The sequence below is a fragment of the Cercospora beticola genome, chromosome 1, assembly GCF_033473495.1.
Source record: "Cercospora beticola chromosome 1, complete sequence".
NCBI classification, from domain to species: Eukaryota; Fungi; Ascomycota; class Dothideomycetes; order Mycosphaerellales; family Mycosphaerellaceae; genus Cercospora; species Cercospora beticola.
The window spans coordinates 313,370-338,565 of record NC_088935.1 but is presented as its reverse complement, the minus strand read 5'-3'; the positions used below and the strand labels follow the sequence as shown (position 1 = coordinate 338,565).

General features: G+C 53.6%; 8 protein-coding genes across 8 annotated transcripts; 2 read left to right on the top strand and 6 right to left on the bottom strand.

Annotated features, from left to right (window-relative positions):
* Positions 1–420: 420 nt before the first annotated feature.
* On the top strand, positions 421–2,082 carry RHO25_000149 (uncharacterized protein; the record flags this gene model as incomplete). Its single annotated transcript, XM_023592778.1, has 1 exon — positions 421–2,082. One exon carries the CDS (start codon positions 421–423, stop codon positions 2,080–2,082), a length of 1,662 nt encoding a protein of 553 aa, XP_023458978.1.
* Positions 2,083–2,314: 232 nt separating this feature from the next.
* RHO25_000148 (uncharacterized protein) lies at positions 2,315–3,598 on the bottom strand (the record flags this gene model as incomplete). The annotated part of the gene is made up of 3 exons (XM_023592777.2): positions 2,315–2,443; positions 2,494–2,614; positions 2,670–3,598. 3 exons carry the CDS (start codon positions 3,596–3,598, stop codon positions 2,315–2,317), a joined length of 1,179 nt encoding a protein of 392 aa, XP_023458977.2.
* A 630-nt stretch (positions 3,599–4,228) lies between these two features.
* Positions 4,229–5,301, bottom strand: RHO25_000147 (uncharacterized protein; the record flags this gene model as incomplete). Its single annotated transcript, XM_023592776.2, has 2 exons — positions 4,229–5,169; positions 5,265–5,301. The coding sequence occupies 2 exons, from the start codon at positions 5,299–5,301 to the stop codon at positions 4,229–4,231; spliced, it is 978 nt and encodes a 325-aa protein (XP_023458976.1).
* A 672-nt stretch (positions 5,302–5,973) lies between these two features.
* RHO25_000146 (uncharacterized protein) lies at positions 5,974–12,060 on the bottom strand (the record flags this gene model as incomplete). Its single annotated transcript, XM_023592775.2, has 1 exon — positions 5,974–12,060. The coding sequence occupies one exon, from the start codon at positions 12,058–12,060 to the stop codon at positions 5,974–5,976; it is 6,087 nt and encodes a 2,028-aa protein (XP_023458983.1).
* Positions 12,061–14,089: 2,029 nt separating this feature from the next.
* RHO25_000145 (uncharacterized protein) lies at positions 14,090–16,922 on the bottom strand (the record flags this gene model as incomplete). Its single annotated transcript, XM_023592774.2, has 3 exons — positions 14,090–16,359; positions 16,413–16,564; positions 16,621–16,922. 3 exons carry the CDS (start codon positions 16,920–16,922, stop codon positions 14,090–14,092), a joined length of 2,724 nt encoding a protein of 907 aa, XP_023458982.1.
* Positions 16,923–18,656: 1,734 nt separating this feature from the next.
* RHO25_000144 (uncharacterized protein) lies at positions 18,657–19,866 on the bottom strand (the record flags this gene model as incomplete). Its single annotated transcript, XM_023592773.2, has 4 exons — positions 18,657–18,799; positions 18,861–19,466; positions 19,532–19,667; positions 19,774–19,866. 4 exons carry the CDS (start codon positions 19,864–19,866, stop codon positions 18,657–18,659), a joined length of 978 nt encoding a protein of 325 aa, XP_023458981.1.
* A 376-nt stretch (positions 19,867–20,242) lies between these two features.
* Positions 20,243–20,784, top strand: RHO25_000143 (uncharacterized protein; the record flags this gene model as incomplete). The annotated part of the gene is made up of 3 exons (XM_023592772.2): positions 20,243–20,272; positions 20,342–20,508; positions 20,622–20,784. The coding sequence occupies 3 exons, from the start codon at positions 20,243–20,245 to the stop codon at positions 20,782–20,784; spliced, it is 360 nt and encodes a 119-aa protein (XP_023458980.1).
* Positions 20,785–22,098: 1,314 nt separating this feature from the next.
* Positions 22,099–23,406, bottom strand: RHO25_000142 (uncharacterized protein; the record flags this gene model as incomplete). Its single annotated transcript, XM_023592771.1, has 3 exons — positions 22,099–22,182; positions 22,269–23,065; positions 23,121–23,406. 3 exons carry the CDS (start codon positions 23,404–23,406, stop codon positions 22,099–22,101), a joined length of 1,167 nt encoding a protein of 388 aa, XP_023460033.1.
* Positions 23,407–25,196: the final 1,790 nt, after the last annotated feature.

The window sequence follows — 25,196 nt, the reverse complement described above, 5'->3', positions numbered from 1 at the left end:
GTACTGGCTTAGCTTTGGACGAGATTGTGCCTCAGATTTGTGTGTGAGTCGCGACTGCCTTCCATAGAAACAATGGGTGAATGCGATTTTCCTCCGCGAATTGAGGATCTTCGCAGCTGCTGAATCTAGATAGAAGGCAGATCGTGCTGCGGAGTGCTGTCTGAGATTCGAGTGTATGTACTTCCTGGCGCCGACGCCTTCCATCCGCGGTCCTTGATGGAGTCTTGGCACATTGTCACGTGAAAGCGCGACGGGACGCGCCTCGCCACGACTGCCGTCTTTGTAACTTGCCTTTACAACTTCTACTCTTTGTCTTGCGTCGCCTCTCAAGCACCGCCGGCTATTCATCAGTCCACATACCCCACCAGCGTGGCGATAATTTGCCAAAGCCTGTCATGGAGATGAGCAGGCAAGATAGGCATGGAACGTCGCACAACACTGCTCGTTCACGCAGGCGCATCGAGTTCAAGGAAGGATGACGAACGGCATGTTCAGCAAGTAGAGACGTACTTGGAACTTGAGAAATTTCGACCTGCGAAAGCGAGATCTCTGGCTGCTTGCAACGTCGAACTTGCGCCATCATCTGCGAGACCGGTCCACCAGTCCGAAGTGGCGGCGGAGAATGCTGTGAGGGCACACGGCCAATATGACAAGCGGATCGTAAAGCGCCAACCCGTCGAGAACGACGATCATAGGTCAGAAGTTGCCCAGCTTCAGGACTCATCTGAGTACATCGACGATACTCAACTCGCCTACACTGCATTGAAAAGCCAACTTTTCACCGCTACCACGGCATCAACATCGAAGCATTTGACATCTCGGAATAGCGGTCGGTCACCTCACGAGAGAGATACCGGGAACGCGCTTAGCCCTCGGCGACCTGTCGAAAGGATATCAGAGACTTCCCCCGCCAGCCAAGACAACAGCAATGCCTCCATGGTGACCAGTCCAAGGCGCCGCGCGGGAAGTGAGCCTGTCGTCGAGTCATCCTATATGAGAACCCCCATAGTCGCTCACCCAGCCAAGCGCCTGCGGCGCTTATACCCAGCTTACGACCGAGCTCAGCTCGATAGTGGCAGTCAGCCAGTGGAAAGAGTACTATTCCCTCTCTCTGCTGGCGCGACTCATGACCCCACAGGTGAAAAGCGGCGCACTGAGAACGAACGCGGTGATGATGGAACCATTGCTAGCGACGATACGACATCTGAACTGCCCACCTCGTATTCCTTGAGCGATCTCGCATCAAACAGCAGGGATGGCAGTAAGCAGGATCGACCGCAGCTTGTCAATCGTTCCGTCAGCGACCCAGGGCCGATAAGCAATTCGCTTGAGAAGAGCTGTGACCCTCAATCGTATATGCTTCGATCTCCGCAACACGCCGCATTGGGCAACAGGTCGCCCGCTAAAGATGGCATTTGGCGAACTATCGCTGATGAAGCTTCTCACTCTCGCGTGGAGATTTCAGCTGGTCAAGGTCTCAATCTCAAGGTAACTCTGCCCGCGTCAACACAACCGAGCAGTCATAGAGACGTCGCCCAGCAACAGATAGCCCTGGACCCAGCCGAAGCCGAGCTTTGCTCTCTTGCTCCGGAAATTCATCCACCGAAGCCAGCGACGTCTAATGATGGTTTCATTACACATGCTACGGACGAGCTTAATGTTCTACGTGCCACATTCCTCTCGAAGTACTCACCTATGATGGTTGCTCGTCAGATATCTGTGCACGAAAGAGGACACTGGTCTGTCGATTGTTCTTCGTGGCAGGCTCCCAAAAAGCTGGCATTCTGGCGCCGCTTGCAGATCTGGATTGCCAACGGCACAGCGGGGCACGACATTTGGTGTACAAGAATAGCAGATGTACGTCTGACTTCACGGAACAGATTCGAGGAGCCACTCTTGCAAGCCGACTCAATCAACAAATTTGAACACGTTCGTATATATTGTTGGGGAGAACTGGTAGAGCATGTTTATCTCCTGCTTTACACGGCCAGTGAGGGCGGTGTCAGGAAACTTGGCTTGAAATGGATCGACTCGAAGGGCGACATTGTTGTTCGGATGAGAGGCCCCGCTGACCTGCGTTGATGAGCCTCGGACAGTGGAAACTCACTCTTGTACGTACGCACTTTCTGGTGATGACTGGAGCAAATAGGCTTCCGAGCTGTGTAACACATCATTTGCTGAGGAGACTCAAAATGAACCAGGACAGCATGTATCGCAGTGTTGCTCCGAGCAAGTCATTAACGCGGGTTCTATCTGGCTTGAAAGCAGTCTGGGTATCAAAAACACGATCTATCTACGCTGAAACACCAGAACATTACCACTTCTTCCCTTCCGTGAAACCGTCCATCCTGCTGACCATGTAGTCTCGTCCTTTCGCAAAACTCACGACGAAACCTGGGACCGACCACCCGTTGAATGCTGCAACACCAGTCTTTGGCCCGACCTGGAAAGGGATTAGCAGATGCCAACATGGAAATTCGAGGCCCGACTCACAGGAACGAATTGTGTCTCCTTTGGCACAAAGTTGTACGTCTTCTCCGCAACATTGCCTGCCTTGGCCTCAGAGAGTAGGTCGTGGTCGATGTTGGCATGGAGCACGGGAAGAGAACTGTACCTGTTTATCGGGTCAATAACACTGCTTCGCAGATGTGTTTCAGTCAACAACTCACATGTTCATCACTCCGCCACTGTCGACGCCGGACACATCACCAGCAGCGTAAACCCTTGCACCAGCCTTGTCGACTCTCAGAGTCTTCTCATTCGTGCTCACGAATCCTTTATTATCCTTCAGGTCGTTGGGAAGCCATTCGGTATTAGGTTGAACACCAAAAGCCGGAATGTACACATCAGCCTGGATCGGTTCACCACTGCTGAGCAGCACTTCTGTCTTGCCGTTTCCGAGATCATTTTGCCCATTGACCTTGGTGTTATAGCGAACCTCCACACCAAGCTTCTTCAGCAGTGACTCGGCCTTCTTCGCGCGGCTTTCGTTGAACACCGGCAACAGTTTTTTCCCGGCAGTGACGAGGACAATCTTCGCTTTGCCGCCGAAGTGAGCGCCCAGTTCGCCTGCAGTCTCCACGCCTACTGGTCCACCGCCAGAGACGACGATCACTTGCGCCGACTTGAGTTTTGTGTTTGCTTCGCGAAGTGCGTTTTGGGAGACAGTGTGATCACCCTGAAAGCCAGTGAGTGGTGTCGGAGTCCTGACACCTGTCGAAATGATGAGAGCCCAGTATTCCAAACTCTCAGTACTTCCATCCGGCTTTGTCAGAGTCACCTTACGACTCTGTGTATCCAATGCAGAGGCAGAAGCCTGGTGAAAGACAAGCGAGTCTTGAAGATTGGTATATTGCTTGAATCCATCTTTGATCGGTACAAAGCTTTTCTCGAAGCTCACATTTCCTTCGGCGGAACAAATTTGTCGAGGAGCTGCAACGTGCCACCAGAAATGTGTTGAAGGGTCAACGAGATGGAGGACATATTTGCCACTTCCAGAGCTTTTCAGTTTTGGTAGAAGGTGTTTGCAGATGTGGTGTGCCGTTCCTAATCCTGCCCAGGCAACGCCGAGAACGACGATGTTCCGCGTCTCGCTCATTGTTGCTTCGGAGAAGTTGTCGCTCGGTCGGAATTGTTGGGGAAAGATTGAACAAATTCGCGAAATTTGCCAGATCTTGTCGACTCGTGAAAAGCGATGATGAAAGTGAGGCAAAAGAAAATCACCACCTCGAATCACAGCGTATATGTGTGCTTCCTGCCGACGGTGCACAACTCTCGAGCTGACCACCGTCACCATAGAGATGACCACTCGGAGGTCGGAACCAGGGGAGATGAGACAAAAGGAGCAGCTGGAACAGGTTTAGCGTACAGTTTTGAGCGTTGTGATAGGCTGGGGAGCAGATCGCCGAGTGGTTTGCAAGCATGAGGCTGACATTGCGACTTGCGACACCTCGGCGATGTTGAGATTCCGTTCGGTGATATTGGAAATGGGAAAGTTAGCATATCTTTTCGGCTGTGCACCAAACCGCACAAGGTAAACTTTGAGGAGAGAAGGCTGACTTCTAGATCAATTATTTCCAAATGTGGCGTTCCGGAGAGGTCGGGCAGCTCAGGTACAGTTGTTGAGATGGTATGAGTAGAGATCGCTCTATGCTAATCCTTCAGCGCACGCTGTTACACAATGCAAGTGAGCTCGCCAATGGAATTAGGGCTTCCCTGTATGCCCAATTCACGCACCGATCTTGACCCTATCCTCCACAACCCGCTCAGCTCTTCGTATCAGCTCTTCATACACAGTCCACGTCAAAGCCGAGCTCACAGCTTTCCTCCCGATCCTCAAACTGAGCCCATAAAACATGCTCCGAACGCCTTCCTCAGCCAACATTGTCCGAGCGGCCTGTACGAGATTCCTGTATTTTCCCGGAGCAATTTGCAACCGAGTCTTGATCGCATCGAAAGGGTTCGTCAAAGTAGTAGCTGCCATTGCCGCTACCACGCCACTCATGAAGTTGATTGTGGCATTGCTGCCCATGCTCCGCACTCCAGGTTCTCCATCTGGGCCGGGTACCAGTTTTGATAGTTTCGCAAGCTGAGCTTTTGACTGTTCGTATAATAGAACGTACAAGCCGGCGTATGGTGCATCTCGCACAGCAGTAGCGCCGAAGCCTGCAAAGAATCCACGCGCACCTTCTGTTCGGATAATGTCTCGTGCTGCGCTGGCCATGGAAGTGTAAGAGTAGTGCGTACTCTCATATCTGACCTTCAGAACCGTAACAGGATTCATGATGAAACCCGCCGCAACTCGCGCTGCTGCACCAGTCGCAAGGTTCGCCACATTGCCAATCTTTGGCAAAACTGACGAACTCTGACCTGCTCCAACGCCAGTAGTAGGAAGTCCAGGGACAGGTATGACAGGCATGCGAGAGACATATTCTCTCATCTGATTGAGTAGGCCAAAGTATAATGCGCTACCGAAACCCGTCCTGATGACAGAAGGAGTTGTGCCGCGCCATAGTGAACGTATAGGATTCGGTCCATCAAGAACGTTTCGTAGAGCCTGTCGCAGTGATCCCGCATTTGATTGTTGTACTCGAGTCTTCAGGAGATCCGCGGGCTGAAGTAATGCAGCACTGGCGCATCCAGATCCCAGGCCGGCTAGAAAATGAAAGCCTGTACAAGAGATGTTAGCCAGAGACTCTACGTGATTGTTGAGCCTCAGGCACCAAGAATAGCAGCCAGTGGCGAAACAGAGGCCGAATACTCACCTACACTTGTCTTCTTGGTCTTACCGCCATCAGACATTGCGGGTCTCTCCGCTGATGGTCTCCGGATGTCAATGTGCAGACTCCATTGCGAAGCTAGTGATGAAGTGAGTGCTGAGAGTGCGCGTGTTGTCCCAAAAGATCTGAGCGAGAAGTCTGTGACGTGTGTGAAAGCACGGTGCTATGCGAGCCGAACACGTTCCGGCACGCGCGCATAGCGCCACCGCTTCTCTCACCCATCCCTACTGACCGGTCACATTGAATACAGTGCTGGCATTATCGGCGTGAAAGCGGTGTGAGAGTAGTGATCAAAAGACGTTATCTACGACTATACGTGTGTGTGTGTGCCTCTTCAATTACATTTACCGGTTCGGTTCAAACAATGTCCAAACAATACAGTCAGTCTCAAATAGCAGATTCCAATCTGGTGGTCGCACTGGGGTATCTTGCGCAAATGCATCAGATCCAAAACGAAAATGACCGGAAACCATATTTTCCACACATCAAATACCATCTTCAACAAATGAAATTCCATCTCTTACGCACTGCTCTCCGTCTCCTCCATCGCCTCAAACAGCCATGGCGGCATATCCACAGACGCCAATGACGCCGTTGCGCTGCTCGGTGTCAAACTTTCCAGACTGACCATCTTCTTCAACTCCAGTACAGCTTCTTGAACTGTCATCGCTCTTCTATGTCGGCCCGAGCGGGGTCAGGCGGCCTGTGGTTCGGAGAACTCACTCATAGGAGTCGGGTCCCCCATCTCGTCTTGTAGGCTTCTGAAGCCAGGCGGAGCCGCACTGTCAGGGATGTCATCGAGGCTGTCGTCCTCTGCGAAGCTCTCTTCGACCTCATCAAGGACAATGGGCGCACTGTCTTCAGCATCTTGATCGTAGCTCTGTTCACGGAACAGGGGTGTGTGAGCACTCTCCTGCGACGTGCCCGACGTTTGTCTGAATGGCACAGGTCGCTGACTGGTGCCCGACGAGTGACGACTTCGTGGTCGCTCAGTGCCCGCACTTTGATGCGAGCCTCGTGAAACTGGTCGATTCGAGTGCGAGCTTTGCCTGCTGTTCAGGCGTGGTGGAGGGAGCTTGTCAGTCGACTCGGGGCGGGGCGAGCTGCGGAAGTTGCTTGCAGGGGGCGTCATGAGGCCCGACTGATATCCCTTTGGCAATGGTGCTTGCGAAGGCGCACCCTTCGATGGCGTCAGTCGGCCATCTGCATTGTAGCGTGGAGCATTCTTCAACGCCGAGCTTTCCATATTCGCTCTCCATTTGCTGAAGGCACTGCTCAGCTGCTGCTGGGCAACCTTTGGAGTAGCGAGACTGCTCAGAAGAGCTGATGCTTGTCCCGTGACGCTCTGTGCTTGTCCGCTGGGCCGAGCGAAGCGGTCCTTTTCTTCCTGCTCCATCTGAAGGTTGGCACGAAGGCGGATTGCGATATCGCGGCAGCGAGCACGGTCGAAGTTTGGCTTTTGAATCAGAGTGATGAGTTCGTTGAGCTCCTCATTGCGGACAGCAAGGAGCTCGCGGAGGAAGGCGATCTCGTCCTCTTTCTGCTTCTTGGTCTGTCCTTCATCTTCAGCATCTGCCTCGAGGCGCTCGATTCGTGTCTCGCGCTCCTGGAGTTGCTCTTGAAGGACTAGAATCGACTCGCGCAAAGCCTGTGGGGAGATCTTTTCAGGCGGTCCGAAAGACGCCTGTGGTGCATATGCCGGAGACGCTACGGCCTTTGATGCTCTTGCTGTCTTTGCGGCGTGGTGCGCTGCAGTCTTAGCGATTTCAAGTCTCTCTTCAAGATGAGCGCACCTCTCCTGGTAGTGTTGTAGCTTCTCATGCATGAGGTTGAGTCGCTCATTCAAGACAGACTCTACGCGGTCTTTGTCCTCAAGAGCATGTCGCAAAGCACGCGAATGCTGGGATGTGAGCTCCTGAATACCAGATTCATATTTGTGCCGCGCCTCATCAAGAGCCACGCTGTTGGAGTGGTTGACTTTTCGGAGGGCCTCTCGCTTGTCGGTCTCGGCTTGCTCTTGCAGGTGTTCCTGGCGCTCCTTCATAGTTTCAAGCTCCATTCTCACATTCTCCAACTCTGAGCGCGTCCTGCTGAGCTCCGTCTCAAGCTGGGCACGAACAAGGTTGACTCGGTTGTTAGCAGCCTCGACTTCAGTCTCGAAAGCCAAGCGTGTACGATGCACTTCAGCTCGTCCCGATTCCTGGGCATCGTAGAATTGGCGCTCGTAACGTGCGGTCAGGCCTTGCTGCTCGGTGAGTTGGGCCTGTAACTTGTGCATCATCTCCTGCAGCTCTTGGTTGGAGGACCTTGCGTGGTCTACGGCGTTGCGCGCTTCAGCATTCTCGACAGCGGAAGCACGGACGATGCGCATCTCGTCAACGAGCTGAGCACGTTCGCGAGCGGATACCAGCTGCTGATGCTCGAGAGCCTCAATCTTGGCGCGATATTCTTCCTCCTTCGACCTCCAAACGGCCTTTTCGCTAGCAAGTTGCCCAGCTGCAGTGGACATGTCCTCGTGGAGCTTCTCGAGTCGACGCTTCATGCCCATTGTAGACTCTTGGTACTCCTCAGCTTGACGAGTGAGCATATTGACGGTGGATTGTAGTTCCTCTCGGACTCGCTTGCCCTCTTCAGAATCATGCCGCCACTTGTGGCTCGAAAGGCGGTACTCTTCGAGCGTTGCTTGCAGAGCTTCTTTCTCGGCCTCAGAGTCTTCAATGCGCTCTTGGGCCTTTTGGCGGGCTTCTTCGGCCACATCCAATCGCTCGATCCATGCCTCCCGCTCCTTCTCCATCACGCGCACCTTTTGCTCCTCATCTCTAGCCGCATCACGTTGGAGCTGCAACTCTTCCTCGGCAAGACGTAACTGCGTACGGACTTGAGATTCGCGCTCTTCAGCAAGCCGCAACTGTCGTCGCGATTCGGCTTCGCGCTCTTCAATGGCTCGTCTTTGATTAGCCTCCTCAAGTGATTTCGCCAACGTCTCATTCAGGCGCCCTTCGAGTTCCAACAATTCGTCCCGCTTGGGCCCTTCTTGTTCTGCTGGTGTGGCCGACTCTGGCTGTTTCCTCACAGTCTCCTCTACCACGGCACGAATATCGTCCAATTCCAGATTGGAAGAAGCAGCACGCGCGAATGATACTTTCATATCAGCCAAGACAGTGTGCAGGTCGGCGATGTCCATGGCTTGCTGTTGCATGCGTTTCGGACTTTGCTCCCGCAGCGCCTCGAGAACGGCGAGCTTGATCTGGTCAATGCGCTTGTCGCGGCCGCGGGAGATTGGTCGAGTCTTGAGTTCGTCGGATTGTTCGTCCTCGTCATCCGCGTCACTTTCAACAGTAGACGGTGTACGCTTAAGCTGCAAGTCAGAAGACTTGTTACGCCTAATGACGGTATTCTGAATGCTTCGTAAGCTTTCTTCAAGTGGCAGAAGTCTGCTTTCCACAGCGCGGCCGATGAGTTTGTCGATGTGATTGTCGAAGAAAGTGCTTCGCTGGTCAAATTTCTCTGCATCGGGAGGTGACAGCATGTCGGACCAATCACTGGTGGGTACCTCCTCTGCCTTGTTGAGTTGTCGCACATGCGGGTAACCGGGGAAAGCCATGTCACTGAGGTCTGTCGTGCGATCAAGCTGTGGTGTAGCGCTCGTATCCTGCCGACGTGGGCTGGGACTGGGTGCTTCGCGACGACCCCAGTCTGCCAGATAGGTCACACCCTTCATTGGATGAGAGCCTGGACTTGGCATTCGCATTGGTGTAGGCTCTCTCTCAGATTCCGTGGCATTCAGATGGCGCATGACGGCATCGATCTCGTCAAACGAAGGGCCCGCATCTGTTACAATATCAATGCGTTCCTGCGAAGCTCGCTGTGGCCGGTCATGGAAGGCACGTGTGTCCAGGCCGAACGACAAAGGCTGTGCGATAGGAGAAACCACTCTTGGGCCATCTTCGCGGATTTCGCCTTCTTCGAGGTCGCTAATAGAGTCGTAACGCTGGTCTTCTGTAGCTGCAGTGACTTCGCTGGTCTCAGCAGGCGCGGTTGCTGGTGGCTGGAACGGCTTGGCCAACGCTGATAGCGATGTTGAGTGCTTGTGGCCATGCTTGGGATGTGCTTCAGCCCCAGCTGTTGTGGCTTCTTCGTGCTCGATGACCTCTGCTTTGCTAGTGTCCGCAGTGATTTCAGAAATCTCAGTGACAGCATCTTCGGCATCTACCTCTGCTTCAGCCTCTTCCAATGTAGACATAGGTCTCTCGGGAACATTGGAACCGAGTACTCTTTCGGCCGGCACAGGGAAGGCGGGCACATCGCAGGGCAGCGCAAATTGTGGAACCTGGTCTCCGTCATCACGCATCTTGCGACCTCTCTTTGCATTGCCTTGTTGAATGCGTCCTTCATCGTCCACTGGCTCTTCCGAGTCCGATGATGCCTTCGGCGTCGGAGGCTTCACGATTGCAATAGCCTTAGACCTACGCGCAGGCTTGACGATGTCTGGGATATCAACTTTTCCAAAGATCTTTGGAAGTTCGTCAACGATTGTGGAAGGCGCATTCATTGGCTGCTTCGGAGCGTCTGATCCGAATGCAGGACCTGAAGCTGAGAAGCTGAAGTCTGACGACGTAGGCTTGAAAGTCGCGGCATTCGCGTTGAAAGACCCAGAAGACTGATGCCTGTTGTGTCCAATCATTCGCCCTGCATCTGGTGCTGGTGCTGCCAGTACCGGCGCGAATGACTGCGTATCGAAAGTCGGGATCGTAGTTGGTGCACCGAACGTGAATGGCTGAGAGGGCTTGAATTCCGCGCTTGGGTTGAAGGTGAAGGACGGAGCGGCGACGTTGAAACGCGTGGATGCGCTCTTCTTCCGGCTATGCGCAGATTCTTGGACCGGTTGATCGCCAAGCGGATCTCTTTCGACCTGTGATGCTGGTGGCTGTTTGTCCTTGGGGGCAACAATGGCTACCACATCAGGCGATTTCGATTCAGCCTGTGAACTCTCTGACTCTTCCGCCAGTTTGGCGACATCGCGGTTGACAGTCTTCTCTCGCTTTTCAGCTTCGAGAAGGTCGCGCTCGAGCCCTTCACTAATATTGTGCCGATGACCTTTCGGTGTGGGGACTACAATTTCTGTACTGGCTTGAACCCTCTTGTGCGGCGGCACATACGTGGACGCTTCAGCCTCGTCGGCTTCATCTTGCTCCTCTTCGTCATCCTCTGCGAGCTCCGGAAGGGCCGGGGTGGGCCGCAGACTAGATCCGTGTGAGCCGTACGGCAGAAACGAGTTAGGCATCGAGGGTGCGGCCATCGACTGCGAGTATGCGTGTTGCTTGCGCCTGTAATCTTCGACCAATCCTCTACTGTAATCTTGCGGAGATTGTGGGAGGATTTGCTGGCTCAAGGGGGATCCTGGTCCGCGGCCAAGATCTTGCCGCAACGCAGCGATCTGAGCTGGCGATCCGCCACGAGGCAACATTCCTTGTTGCAAGTTAAACGGTTGCTGTTGTTGATTGAAAGCCTGGAATACTTGAATGCTTGGAGACTGTGCTTGCAAACCTGGAATGCCCGGAGACATGCTCGGAGGGAATTGCGACTGAGGCTGTGAACCTGGGAAACCGATCGAGCTTCCGGTGAACGTTGAGTGCCTATGCATGTGGCCAAAAGGCCCGTTCATTGGCGATATAGGTGAGGCGACAGACATTGTGTGCGAGTGACCACGCATGAGAGTTGGCCTGCCCATGCTCGAGGCTGAACCAGTTGGGATTGGTGGCGAGAAGGGCAGAGGTGGGTACTGCCCAGACGATTGTCGAGACAAGTCCTGCATCTGTCCAGGCACAGGAAGTGGCGGCAGAGGTGCTGGCTCGTCAAAGCCCAGGGAGACGCCCAAAGCTGCCAACTTCTGTTCAGTGAGGAAGTCCATATATGCCTTCCATTTGGCGAGATCCGGCAGCATAACATTGATCTGATCCTTCGTTCGAGGCACGCGTGCTTCACGCTCGTCTGGGAAAATGTCCTTGACTTGGGCGGGTCCATCTCGAATACTCGACTCCTCAGTGAGATCGTAGCCTGAAGTGCTGTAGCCAGCGTGCTCGAAAGTCTTGATACGCGAGGCAATTTCTTCCTTGCTCATTGGCTTCGGGAAGCCAGCAGCCTCGTAGTCATATCGGGGAATGGCGATGACTATATTCTTCCCACGCCAACTGACCCTCTTCTTCAGTCGTGGCGGTTCGAGCCTCGAAGGAGAAGGCGTGGGCGCCGGAGCGCTCACTTTCGGAGGGCCTGGCACAAGCGAGGCGGGCAAATCGGCGAGAGTGATAGTGGGGCTCTCGTGTCCTGCCTCTGGGGCACCTTCAGGGTCGCTGCTTCCATTGATTTTGGCCAAGAGTGCTTCCTGCTTGGCTATCGCGTCTTCCTTTGCTGCGGCGTCTCGCGCTTGCTGATCGGCCACTTCTTTCACCAAATCGCGCTCCTCGTCCTCAGGCGGAGGCGTGTCCGCCCATCTCGACGCCATGACGCTCTTCGGCACAAAGTTAGGATCGACCTCTTCTTTCTGCTGCTTTTGCGGCGCCGTATTCTCCCCGGATCTCGGAACCGACTCTTGCTCAGACAGCTCCTTCCTTTTCTGCTTCTCCTCTTCCTCTGGCGTCGCCGCCCATCGCGACGTTAGCAGGTCCTTTGGCAACTGCTCCGTCGTGTCTGCACTCTTCAGCTCCTCTCCCGCTCGCTCGAGTGCGTTTTCCGCACTCGCATCTGGCGTCTCCGCCCATCGTGATGCGAGGAGGCTCGACATGCTGTCGTCTCCTTTCTCACCTCGCAAGGTATCCCAGAAACTCTGCTGATCCAACGTACGATTCTCCTCGCGACGTTTGTGGCCCGGCCGCTTGACCTTTCCACCAACAGATGCTCTACGCGGGCCTTCGGCGTCTGACGTGCTCGCGTCACTCCACCAATGCGCACGCTCCGACTGCTCGAGACGCTGTGGCAGATCTACCCAGCGCTGCGTCCTTGACCGAGGTGTCTGGTCGTCGAAAATACCGAGCGGAGAAGTGTTAGGGGCTACTGGCAAGCTGAGATCTGCCAGGCGAGAGGGAATGAGGTGTTCCAATCCAAAGCTCGCTGGGGACGACTGGAGCTCGCTGTTATCCTCGAGAGGATCTAGTTGCGAGAAGGCAGTGTGAGCGGACCTCGAGCCAGGCGAGGATGAGAAGTTGTACACCAACGGGGAGCCCCAAGGCGCAGTGTGGTAGTCGGACTGATTATCTCTGCTCCGCACGCTGGCTGGCGTTCGCGGAGGAGGCAAGCGCGAAAGATCGGGGCTCAGTGTGGGCGGTGAGAGCAGGAAGGGCTCGCGATCACGTCCTCGTCGTTCGGTGGGCGGATCAGCTAGAGCAGCATCTTTGACAACGACAGGCGGCGACGTTGGAGCAAACGCGGCGGTCGACGTGGTGGTGTCGGTGGCTATGGTGCAGCATCATCAGTATCGTCGTCCATCCACCAACAATATTCACGGCATCCGGCTGAGCATCAACGGCCAGCCAGTGACTTCTCCTCACCTTCCACGTTTCCAACAGTTCGCGAGCGACAGACGTCCCGTCTCTATCGCTCCAATGGATGTAGTGTCCTGCTGCTCCGTCGTCTCCCACAAACGACTCTTGTGCTTCTCCGACGCGTCCTGGCACCAGTCCTGAATGTCTTGCAGGGAACACCGGCCAGAATTTCCTCCTGACGCGCTCCGCTCAATTCGGCTTTCTTTTTGGTGATTTTCCGAGCAAATGGCTACAAATGAGAGGGAAAGGAATGACGAGTCTGCATCGAAGAGCAAATGTATGTAACAAGACCAGGCATCATACGCAGGACAAACACGCCGGACAGAACGAGTTGCATGCACCCGGAGCGGCGATGGAAAGTCGGGAGAGTCGTTCGTTCGTCCAGAAGCAAGGAAAGGGAGCAGGCGTCCGTGCTGTGGGGGCCCGAGGAAGGACTCCCATCCAACGACATTGCGACACGACACGTGAAGGACACTACTTCGAACAACCACCCAACTTCAACTGCTGCCGCATCGGGCTTACATGCGTAGGACGCGACTCTGCATCCTTTCCGTCAGCATGTGAGACTTCTATCATCATGTTCGACAACATTTCCTCTTTCCAGCACGAAATAACCCCAACACGATGCTCAACATCAAAAGCATTTCGTCACGTGGCGTCGAGCGTGCAGCGCGAAAAGTTTAAACTCAGCCTAATCGGGGTGTAGCCTAGGAACGATCCGCTTCTGTTCACCAGAGCTTCAGCGAGAGAGAATTGGTATCAATGCCTTGAACAGCTTGGTAGCTTCGAGAGCATCCACAGAACCTCACGGATCTTCTCGGACCGCTTGTCTAGACGTCACTCATCTCAGACTGTAGGACACGTCTTGGGAGCATGAACAAGAAGAAGCGTAGTAGTTCTTGCGATCGATGCGTCTTTACCACAAACTCCGCCATCGAACAGGGTAATATTTGATGAATTGTTTACTCATGCAAGCTGGAGGCTAGGTTGTGATCAGTTGGTCATTTCAGCTCCACGGGCTCTAAGACCACTGGACTCGCTCTTGCACTTTGGACATCCTATTGGGCGATTTGGTCGCGATTCCACATTTTGGTATTCAAACATCACACATCTTACATTTTTACATCGGTCATGATATTTCCCATCTCTGCATCAATTTCAGCCGTCTCTGTTATATGCCGCCCAGGACTCATCATAACCATTCATAAGCCCTCAAGTATCTTGGTCATCCACTTAACTCATATCCTCTGGAGATCATGTCATTCTCACGCCTCAAGCACTAACCGTCAAAGCCTTAATATCCCCCTCTCTCGAAAAACTAATATCCTTACTCAAACTGACATCTTGCCCCAATTCATTCATCGCAGTAACACCCATAACACCAGTCATAGGCGTATCTTTCGGAGGACTGAGTCCTGCAGTTTCTTTCATTGCATGTAACCAGGCTTCATCCATGAAACCTCCGCTTTCGCCGGACATGGCTGCGTATGCGCCCTCATCGAGACCCCAGACGTCACCGGCGGCATCGAGATTGATCAGGCTGTCGAAGTCTGGCTCGAATTCGGGTGCCATGTTGATTAGGCCTGGGAAATTTGGTGCTCCGCTGTTTTCATCGTGTTCGCCCATGCCGGATTCGTGTTGGGTGGCGTGGCCGTCGCTTCCTGGAGGTGTGGATGCTAGGTAGTTGTTCAGTTTGCGGGCGATGTCGTCGTCTGTCATAGATGCGGATGCAGGGCCCATGTTCGAGAGATTCAGCAGTCGGTTATCGCGGTTGCTGCTATCACTGATTCCATTGGCGGAATCTGGTGGTGGTGTGATTGCGCCGCTGCCGGATCGCTCGATGGCTGGACGTTCATCTGCTGGCATTACACCCAATCTCTTGCCAACTCCCAGTAGATCTTGAGCAGATGTGATGACTCGTCGTTCGCGAACTTCATCGGTTTTCTGAGGAAGACTGATTTCCGCTTTGCGAATTGCGGCTTCGAGGAAGGCGGTACTGTAGTCTGCAGCTGCATAGATGTCGCGAAGTCTGCTCATGATTTGCATGCATTGACAGAAACCTTGGAGGCTGGTTCTCCTGGTTACCTCGTCTGGAGCTTTAATATCGAGAAGATGGATGATTATCGCCGGAAGGAGGACTGTGATTCCCGAGGTGGGTAAATACCGCACCATGTCGAGATCGTAGAGGCGATAGGCAATGCTCGTAATTTCGCTCGCAGCGAGCCGCACAGCTTTACGAGAATGATCGAGCTGTTCCGTCTGCTGCTGTCGTGGGGGCAGAGCTGTAGATGGCAGGACCTGGGGTCGATGCAAAGCGGACAATGTCGCAAAGTAGATCATATGCAGCAGGCTGCGATTGAGTACGAGCGAGTCCCTGCCAGAATCGACATCTGTCCATGTGGGAATCGCGTATTGTGCTTCATCGGGAAGCTCGGACTTCCACTGCTCCAGCTCCGCATTGCATGTCTGTACCTCCGTCTGCTCAGGATCGCGCTTTTTCGCAACGAGGCGGACCGTGGTCACTGTGTTGCCCTCGTCAGAAACGACGCCATGATTGCTGTTCAAGACTGAATATTGCACACTAAGAACGTGGCTCATGCAGATGCAAAGCTTCGCGTTCTGAATGCACATGATGTTCAGCTGCCTTTGCATGTCCAGATCTCGGAGCAATTTGCAGCCTGCAGGAATACACGATGGTCCTTCGGGAAGCACAGCACATTCGAAATCGCTGAGCTCCAGCATCGGAACATCGAAATCCGCATTTTTGATGCGAGTTGGCCGACGCATGCCCAGTGCAACCAGTCGATCACGCATGTAGGTCGACCACCAGATTCGTTTCCACAGTTTCTTCCTCGCAGGATCCATAGCAGCTGATTTTTCTGGATTTCGATGGAGTCCGATAGTGTGCGATAGCGAGACTGCGATCCCCATCCAGTGGTGGCTGTCCTTTTGGTCATCTGGCGTCTCATACCAGTATGTCATAAGCAGGAGTGATTGGATCAAACATATGCGATCGACTTCGATATCGAAATCGTAGAGGGTCCTCGTTTTTGTGAAGAAAGCTCGGCGGGCATCTCTCCTGGTTGCATAACCCGCAGCCTTGAGGAATCGTATGTCCACTGACGCAACCGCGCAGAACATCATAGCCTGGAAGAGTAACAGGCTGATCGGTGAATTGCCATCGTTCCTATCGATCGTCGCTACCAGATCGTGGATATTGAGCAACGGCATGAAAGGATGTATGAACTCCACGTAGCTCCGGAGCAACTCATCGCGCAGTTGCTGACTTGGTATCGTCAAAGCTCCCTTCTTCTCCAAGTACAAAATATCCTCCGTATCAAGTTTCGAGGGTAGCGGTTTGATATAATTCGGCAGGCTGTAGGATGGCTGCTGTGGTAGATTGAAGTGAGGCATCACGGCAGCTGGGCTCGACATGGAGGGTTTGTGAGTCAGTCGCTGTAGGTTCATCATCATATCTGACGCGTAAAGATTTGGCCTGGGGTGATCTGAAGACATGGACATGCTTCGCCCGAGATCTTGATCTGTGGTGACGTTCAGCATTTAAACATCTTCAATACGCATCGTTTCAACTCACACAAGGCATGTGGGACATGTTCAGAAACGGATTCCTTCCGCATTGGCGCATACGGTGGTGCCGCAGACATGGGAAACACGGAAGGCTTGTTGAATGGCAAACCTCCCTTGCCGAGCTGCGGCGAAGCTCCCAAGTCGTTCGACGTCCATTTCCTGTACAATATGTTTAGAACGAGACCACAACAGTCGCGAACAAGCCCAAAACTCACTTCTTGCGCTTGCTCTCCGAAACAATGCATTCGACCTCGTCGAGGCGGCAATTGGTACAAGGCGGACCGTGTTCGACGACATTGCAACGGACTTTGCGCGAGCGACAGCACTGACAAGCCTTGGAAGCTCTTCTCTTGACGCTCTTGTTCGGTCGCATGCCATTGGGCTTGAGTCCGGCATCGGTGGAGGTGCGCTTGTTGGACGAGGACTGCGGAGGAGCATGTGCTTGCACGTCGATGGTATCAGAGGGCGAAGATGACGTCTCCGACATGGCGGGCTCTGGAATAGCTATGGAGCCCATGGTTGCATGCCAGCTACGATTGAGCGAGCTGTGGTTGGAGGTGGAGGGGACGAGACAGTGGTAATGGGAAATGCAGCGGAAAAGAAAGCACGTCTTGGGCGAAGCTAGAGATGAAGCGCCAACCTTGACCAGCGCCTGCGATCCTCGTAACGCTCCACCTCAGAGGGGCATGGTGTGGATGATATGAGATGGCCCAAACCTTCTAGCGTGCCGCGACTTATCTCCGAAGTAGCGTGGGTGCAGGCAGAGGGCACACGATGCCGCAGCGTGCTCGCTAGCAGCAGTCTCGACCAAGCCCCAGGCTCGCGTCGGCACAGCTGCTGCGTGAATAGGTAAGCTGGAGGAATGGGAACCTGGGCGTGTCAACAGCCTGCGTATCCTGGCTGCCGCATGTGCCGCCGGCCGTGCGGTGGTGTCAAGGCGTGTCTCGTTGCCAACGCCAAGTGGCGCAGGGCAATGGTCGCGAAGAGCGGAGCCCCATCTCGCGCTACTGCCAGAAAGGCGGAGATGATGGAGTCTGCCGTGCACAAATCTGCGGCCGGAGGGTCTTCTGGGCGCGACGGTGGTCGCTGGCGCTCTCCATCGTCGCGCCCGTTTACCGCGTCCCAGGCCCAGTCCCTGGCAAGCTCGACAAGATACCGTGATGACCAGAGCCGCAATCGGCGTGTGTTGGGGCGGCGGCCATGTCGACGCAGCTGACTCCGCACGTAAGTCTCCGCGGTGAGCGCGCAGCAAGTTCGGAGGCTGCCCCAGTACAAGTGTACAACTCTCGACCAGACACCTCCACGTGATGGAATGCGCTCCGTAAACGGACGTTGGAAGCGGAGAGGAAGCGTCTTGGATCAACGATCAAGCGACTCGGATCCGGCGCGTCGCGTTTGACCCTGTTGCTGTCGTCGAAATAGCCACGGCCATTGGTCCCACATCATCCCCATTCGTTCGGCTCCGGCGAATGCACGCAGAGCCAGGGCATAACTCTCGTGCGTACAGCGCTGCTTCTCACCGTGACATTCGTTATTTCCATGATTGCATGCATAATCCAACGCGTCATGCTGGCCACAGCTTTTTGCGGAGAGCGGAGGTGTGCTGTCGAGGGCAAGAAAGCCGCGCTGGACAAGCGAGAAGGTCATCAGCACTCGAGGCTTTTGAGTGGCTGTTCGGTCCAAAGGCGGGCACATGGTTGAGCCACAAAAGTCAATCGTGCTCGTCTTCCACTGTCGTGCTGAACCCGGAGACAGGACATGGCCATGGACACTTCTTCACGCTAGCACTGAGACATTCTGTTCACTTGAGGCTGCACGTCCGAGCAGTAGTCAGCAGCAATGACAATCGTCGACGCGTCTATATGAGCCTGCTGTGTCAACATCTGCTCGTTGACCAGGCGTGCTATCTCACTCCGCTTTGGTCTGCAGCCGGTGCCAAGTGTCGCTCGAGCAAAGCACCGTGCTCCGATGGTCTGCATATGCGCCGGCTACCGTCCAAAGACACTCTGCAGCTGCAGGCCGGGCTTGACTCGAAGCGGTCGAGTACGCTGAAGCTGTGTGCTGATCGGAGTTCGCGCACAGTACCCCATAGCAGTCTTCTCACGAGCATTAGCAAAAAGCGCGCAACCACGGGTATTTCGCTTCTTGGACGCGTCGCACTCGCACCGCTTCGCCGATCATGATGTAAAAGCGCCAGTCATGATGGCGCGAGCGTCACATGCAGATTTCCAGTCGCCAATTTTCGCTCTGATCAGCGCAGCTTCTTTTTTGCACTCCCGTTCATCGCTGACTGTCGGCTGCGCACGATCTCTGGCAGAGAGATGAAACTAGACCAACTCAACTCGAACTCGTCTGCCCGCCCGTTCAGACAGTGTCGCAGCCAAATGCCCCAAACTACGAGGAGACCTTGTTAGCGAACCAAACTCAGGTCATCGTCCAGAGTGGTCTTGCTCACCGATGTAGAAATACGCGCCCAAACCGGTCCCCAAATGCCACCAGCCGTGACCTTCAAGGAGGATTCCCCATGGCAACCCGATTTCATGTCTCCATCTGCGGATCGTGGAACAGTATTCGTTGTCCAGATTCCAAACTGCAAAGCCTCCCAGGAATAGGGTCATTCCAAGTGCAATCATTGTCCACATCTGCTTCAGAATCCATCGGTCTCTTTCATCCAATTGTTGTTCCTGTGCTCGTGTCGCATCAGAAACGGTCTTGTCTCTCCTCATCCGCTCATGCTCCTCCTTGCGGCCTCGGAAATAAGGTCGAATGTCCCTCTCCATGATGTACATGCTTCTGCTGAGGACGATGATCGTGAGGAGCGCATACGCATTTTGGTGAAATGTCGGATCCTGCAAGTAATGATAATACAGAGTTATAAAAATGGCAAGGCCAGTGGTTCCTAGTGCAATCGAGATTTGTATCCATTGTGACCTTTTGTGAGCGAATGTCGCAAAGAACATGAGGCAGGTGGTGTAAATCATGGAAAGCTCATCGACCAGCTGGAATGGGTACAGGAGCGTGGAGTGGAATGCGAAGGAGCCTGAGCCGACCAAGAAATATCCTATATTGCAACGAGGACAGGTGAGCTTGTAAGTCTTAGTGAAAAGGATATCCTCAAAATCGTACCAATAAATGTGATGAGGAAAATGCGATCATGTCCATATTGGATGCAATTCCGGGCGCCTCGATAGGCCAGGTAGATGAACAGCAGATTCGTTAAAGTGTTGATGATTTCTGCCGAGTATTGAGTCGCGTAGTAATTCTACGCGTTGTCAGTCTCGCCACAAGACAGGCCAAGATGTATGAAGCTTATGGCCGGGGAGCGCTGAGCTTGGACAACGACGGTAGGTGATCCGGGTCTCGCATACCTCTTCACACCAGTCCAAGGTGGACGTTATGGGAGCCCAGTATCCATCGTCCCTAGCAGGCGGATATGGGATGCTGGGTAGCCAGGCTACCATGCTAGGATCGAGATGTTAAACAGCGATACACGAAGTTGACGTAAGCTTCTGGCGTGCAGTGATGAGCCTGTGGAAGTCGCAGATGGCCAAGAAATGAGAGGTGTTGATCCGGGTCGACGTGAAGGACTTCTGTATGCAATGAGTGGCCGTGTGACCAGACAAACAATACTCAACTGTTTGTGGTGTCTGCAGGCACACACGTCACTTGCAGTAGGTCTCACTGGATCTACCGCGGCATGCGTGGCTTCCCGAAGTCCATGCCTGACGCCAAGCCTCAGTCCCGGAATAGATGCCGCATGTGATAGCGATAGCGATCTCCAAAACCACAAGCACAGCACCTTCGAGCATTTGTCGACGGCGACGCGGCTACGGCATCATGGCGATCCCGAACGAGAAGCTGCAGCAGGTGTGTATATCCTCATGCCATGCTCTTTCCTCGCCGTGTTGGCCACGTAACTGACCGCCACCACCCCAGCTCTTGCAAGAAATCGAGCAAAAGGCCGCCTTCGCCTCCCAGCAACTCCAGATCGTGCGCGGCCAGATCAACTCCAAAAATCGCGAAAGTCGGATGCTGCAGCTGAGTGCGGTGGAATTGGACTCGTTACCAAAGGACACTCCAGTTTATGATGGTGTCGGCAAGATGTAAGCTACTCCTCACCCTTGCTCTTGGGCTGTATACCGTAACCGAGGCTGCTTCCGGCTACACCATGACGATGGGTCCTGGGTCCCAGACTAATGCAAGGGTTGCGATATAGGTTCGTGCTTACTACTACTGAGGATATCAAGAAGCGTCAAGCCAAAGAAGCGACTGATGTCAAGGCCGAAATGGCAAATCTCGAGAAGAAGCTGAATTATCTGGAGACGACTTATAAGAATAGTCAAGAGCATATGAATGCTATTTTGCAGCGAGGCGGGTGAGGGATTATGATCTGCAGGGTGAATGAAGTTGGACGTAGCCGCTTGCCATCGCTGGCTTCGAGTGCTTTTGGCTTGAATATGCACTTTCTCCGGGGAGCACCGTCACCGAAATTTACGGCTGGCTAGCCTCCACAGCGTCTTCGCTGCACTCCCAGTCCGACAGAAGGCCAATACCCATGCTATGAAGCACTTACTGAGGGGGCTTCCATTATCGACGCGGTCGATGTGCTGCCAGCAGTTGAGTCGCCGGCATGACTGCGACTGTGGTCAGCCCTCTCGAGGAGGAAGCAGAACAACTGTGACAAAAGCCAGACTGCGGACGTAGAAAATCCTGCCACATTGCAAATGGCCTCGGCCTAGCAGGAGCTGCTGCCTCATATTCCCGCACGAATTAGTCTCAGCAGATAGTCAAAATCAAATGCGTCGCCTTACGGGCTACGCAAAGCGCTTTCAATCCATTCAAGCCAACTTCTCGTTTTATACGATTGACTCTCCAATTGCAACAAGCTGTTCGCACAATAGTCGTTCTTAAAAAGAGCATATTGAGCAAACATCACTCTACTTCTGTTTCGCACAAGAACCTCCGCCTCCTGAACCAGCCAACTCTAGACCTCGACTGCACTCAATACCTAATCACCCCGTGCAAGAGGACTGATCCCCTCTCTCTCTCTCTCTTCCTAGCACAAATGTACTTGATCCATGCCTACACCGTCAAGCTTTAGTTTTAAACCCATCGCCACCAAGATGAATAAGCTCAACAAAATTCTCTGAATATCCGAACATTTCTCCTGCGTGCCTCTCTGCTCGGAACCATCCAGCGCGACCGAACCTCTGCCACTTGAAGCTCTCTGTTTCTGACACAAGTCAGGAGGATTGATTGTCTATCGATGAGCATTACCACAATAATGTCTCCCGGATAACCAAATTTGCACTGCTGTGCAGGACAAGATCACAGAGCATAAATCAAAATTCTTGAAAATGGTCAGTAGTCTCTCACGGGACCAGTCCGTTATGCTTGTTCAAGGAGATTCAAGCTGGACAGATGAGGATTCAAGGCCAATGAAATCTGGTGCATTTTGATTGTCATGAGTCGTATCTATGCAACCCGAGCTGTTTGGTAGCCAGACGAGTTTGCGATTTGACACAGGCATAGAGGCACGTACGGATATGAGCAATGATTCCAGAGAGGCTTAAACATATTTTGAATATGAAAGTATGAATTTAAGAACCGCCCGTTACATGCAGTATCAAGATCATTCATGCGCTGAGTGCCAACCTGCAGCCGAGGACTGTATCCCATCCAGGTGAAAAAACCTAGTTCCGTGTAGCGAATCCAATTCTCGAGCCGGTCGTGTCAAAGACGGAGTAGTAGTTCTCGAGGAACTTTTGGCCGATGATCTGCATTTCGTGGGTCAGTTACGTGTCTCTGGAAGGCACACGAATGCAGATGAGAACACAAGTCTTGGGACTGTCGGCTAACTTACAGTGTTGACGCCAGAGCTACCACCGTCGGTGATCCAGCTGTAATACTTGCCCGAGGACAATCCGTAGAAGCCGTATTGCGATGTAGGCACCAGGTATTGCGCAGGGGTCAGATTGTAGGTGGTGGATCCAAACTTGATGCCAAAGTTGGCGGTCGGCTTGGTGGTGAAGCTGGCCAGACCAGAGCTGCTATCAGTTCTGCCTCCGGCAGCAGACAAGAACTTGTTGTATGCGGTGGTGGGAATGTAAATCAGAGTTGTACCAGTGTCCACAATGCCCTGGGCGTTGGAGGCTAGGGTCGTGGATCCGTAAGTGAAGCTAGCAATTGAGATACCCCAGTATGGAGCAGCTGAACCACTTGTCAATTGCGGGAAGTACTGAATGCTTCCAGTGTACTTGGAGCTGTCGGTCCCACCGAGAGTCAGTTCTCCGTTGGCGTCATTCGTATCACTGCCGGACTCTGGACGGAAGTACACGCCGAGCACTTCTCTTGCAATGCTGCCTTGGCTGTAGAGGTTGTCCATGAATGTTGGAACGGTGTTTGCATTGGAGACAGTGCCTTGCGTCAAATCAGCGGGACCGAAGCCGATGATCCCATCAACGCCAGTGAAACCCTGAGCTGATGTAGCGGCACCAAGCGACTGAGATCGGACAGTCAGACCGCCGAACGAGACAGTGTCTGTGTACTCTTTGCCAGAGACAGAGCCACTGCCGTAAGAGACCTGGAAATTGCCTCCGGTGGCTCTGCCGGTCGATGTGGCCTCGCATGAGCTCTGAGCACCACACCACAGGTTCGAGGCTGCAATTCCAGCATTAGTGAAAATTACACAGTTGCTTGTTCAGTAGCAGCATACATCCTGTGTCCACAATAAGGTCCCAGGTTCTTCCTCCCACGACGATTGGCGCCACGTAAGTAACATCCTCGTTGGTAATAGAACCAGAGCTTTGACGGGCAGTGAGCTTGCTACCAGAATTGATCTTGCTGATTTTAGCCTCGCCACTCTGCACAATGCTCTTCATTGATGAGAAGTTGGCGACACGCTTCAGGGGAAGAACGATAGAAGAGCTCTCCTGCTGCACCGGTGCAGCAGAAACTACAGCCGCAGCGGCTGCGAGGCCAAGGGATGCTCTGAAGAACATGATGAAGAGAATATGAAGACCGAGGCGAGAGTAAGTTGTCCGGGATTGTTGAGCATCGTGGTGTTGGAACGAACCGCCTCACATTTATATAATGCCATCGTAAAGAGAAAACTACTGGCGTGGCAGTCACGTCTCGCACTTCGTCGAGGGAGAGTGATAGAGGACGAGCGCTAGGCGATGATACCTGCCTATTAGGTAGAAGGGCCGTCCTGCATCTCGCGTAAACATGTCCAGCAGGCCTCTATCACATACCTGAGACATGTCGCATCACCGCATGTGGACATAAAAGCATTTCTTCTTCGGTAGAAGGGTTGCATTCTGTGGCGTGCTGGCGCCATCGTCGTAGCCAATAGTAGATCGCACATGGCTCATAGCATCCGTGCCCGAGCGTTGGCAGTGAGCTCGCCATCACTTGTAGGTCTTGCAGCGGACCCAATATTCACTTCATCCACCAGTGACAGAATCAAGACTTGCCAAGGACGTGCTAGAGTGCTTGTTCAACGCTTATCGTTCCTGAGAATGGAGAGATGGTGACATCCACTAAGGTCCAGCGCTTGAGCTGTGCTAGGAAGGCCAGATGCAAATGCTGGATAAGCTGCCGAATTTGCATAAGCGCGCCATCTGCGCAGCAGTTTGATCGACCAAGCAACCGCCAATTCGAATGCATCCCCGGTGTCCGTCGATTTGCTAGAGGGTAGCTGCGAACGTGTCCACTAAAGTTCGCGAACAGCAGAGCTTGATCTGTTGCTTAGCATGCTTGTCGATCCCACCCAAAGCAGAAGGTAGTGGTGTCTTGCGACCAGAGCAACCAGTACGAGGTCCGGCAGCAAGCATGTCGTTGATAAGCGACAACTTGCAGATACGTCGCAACTAGTGCATCTTATTGTATCGCCCCATTGTGGAAGGTGTTGAACGTCCCGCATGAAAGGTCATGAGAACAATCTGTGAATTCGAGACACTACGCCGGTGCTCAGAGTGCTCCAGGTCTCCTGTGTGGCAGCAGATGGGCGGGGGAAGCTCGTCTGGGTTGGGACAGCTCCGTTCGGCAGAATGTGTCTTTCAATCAGCGCAGGTGGGAATGCAACGCCAACTCCATATTGAGCGCTCCTCAACTGGACTCATTGTATTTCGCACGAGTAGAGCCATAGTCACAACTAGCTCTTACGCAAGAGCAGGTTAGCGAGGGCCTCACTTGCATCGGCGGCAAGCTGAATCGGCCTATTGTCATTCGGCTTCGGCTCCAGCTGTCTCTGCCACCGAGAGCGTATTCCGGACAGCTCGCATGGCTCTCCTCCAGATCGACTGGTCCGCGTGATAGAAGTGGTGCAAGTCGCGATTTGAGTATCTGAGGCTGCAGTCTGCAGTCGACGCGGTTTCAAGGATGTTCCTGGAAAGCACGGTCGACATGGAGGGCAGCGTGGAAAGGTCCGACTTGGCAAAACAATGCATCACCACGCGTCGAGCAAGTCCTCTAGTTAACGCGACATTGCCTTTCATCAACCGTTCGCATATTTCTCTCGCCGCCGTGGCAGCAAGGCACCCATCGCATGCTGAACTGATGTCTCCAGCGTCACACAGCTGAGTGCCAGTCGAGTGCAGTACTGCGAGACAACGGACGCGTCGCGGCGATTGAAAACCAAACGACCTCGCCCTCGAGCGCGCATACCTCCTGCCAGCAGTGCCCCTTCCAGATCTTCGACCGCACCACCGATGAACACGTCAAGAAGGAATTATATGAAGATGGCGGAAGTGGTAGCACTGCATACCAGCAGATTGTACACACTATTGCG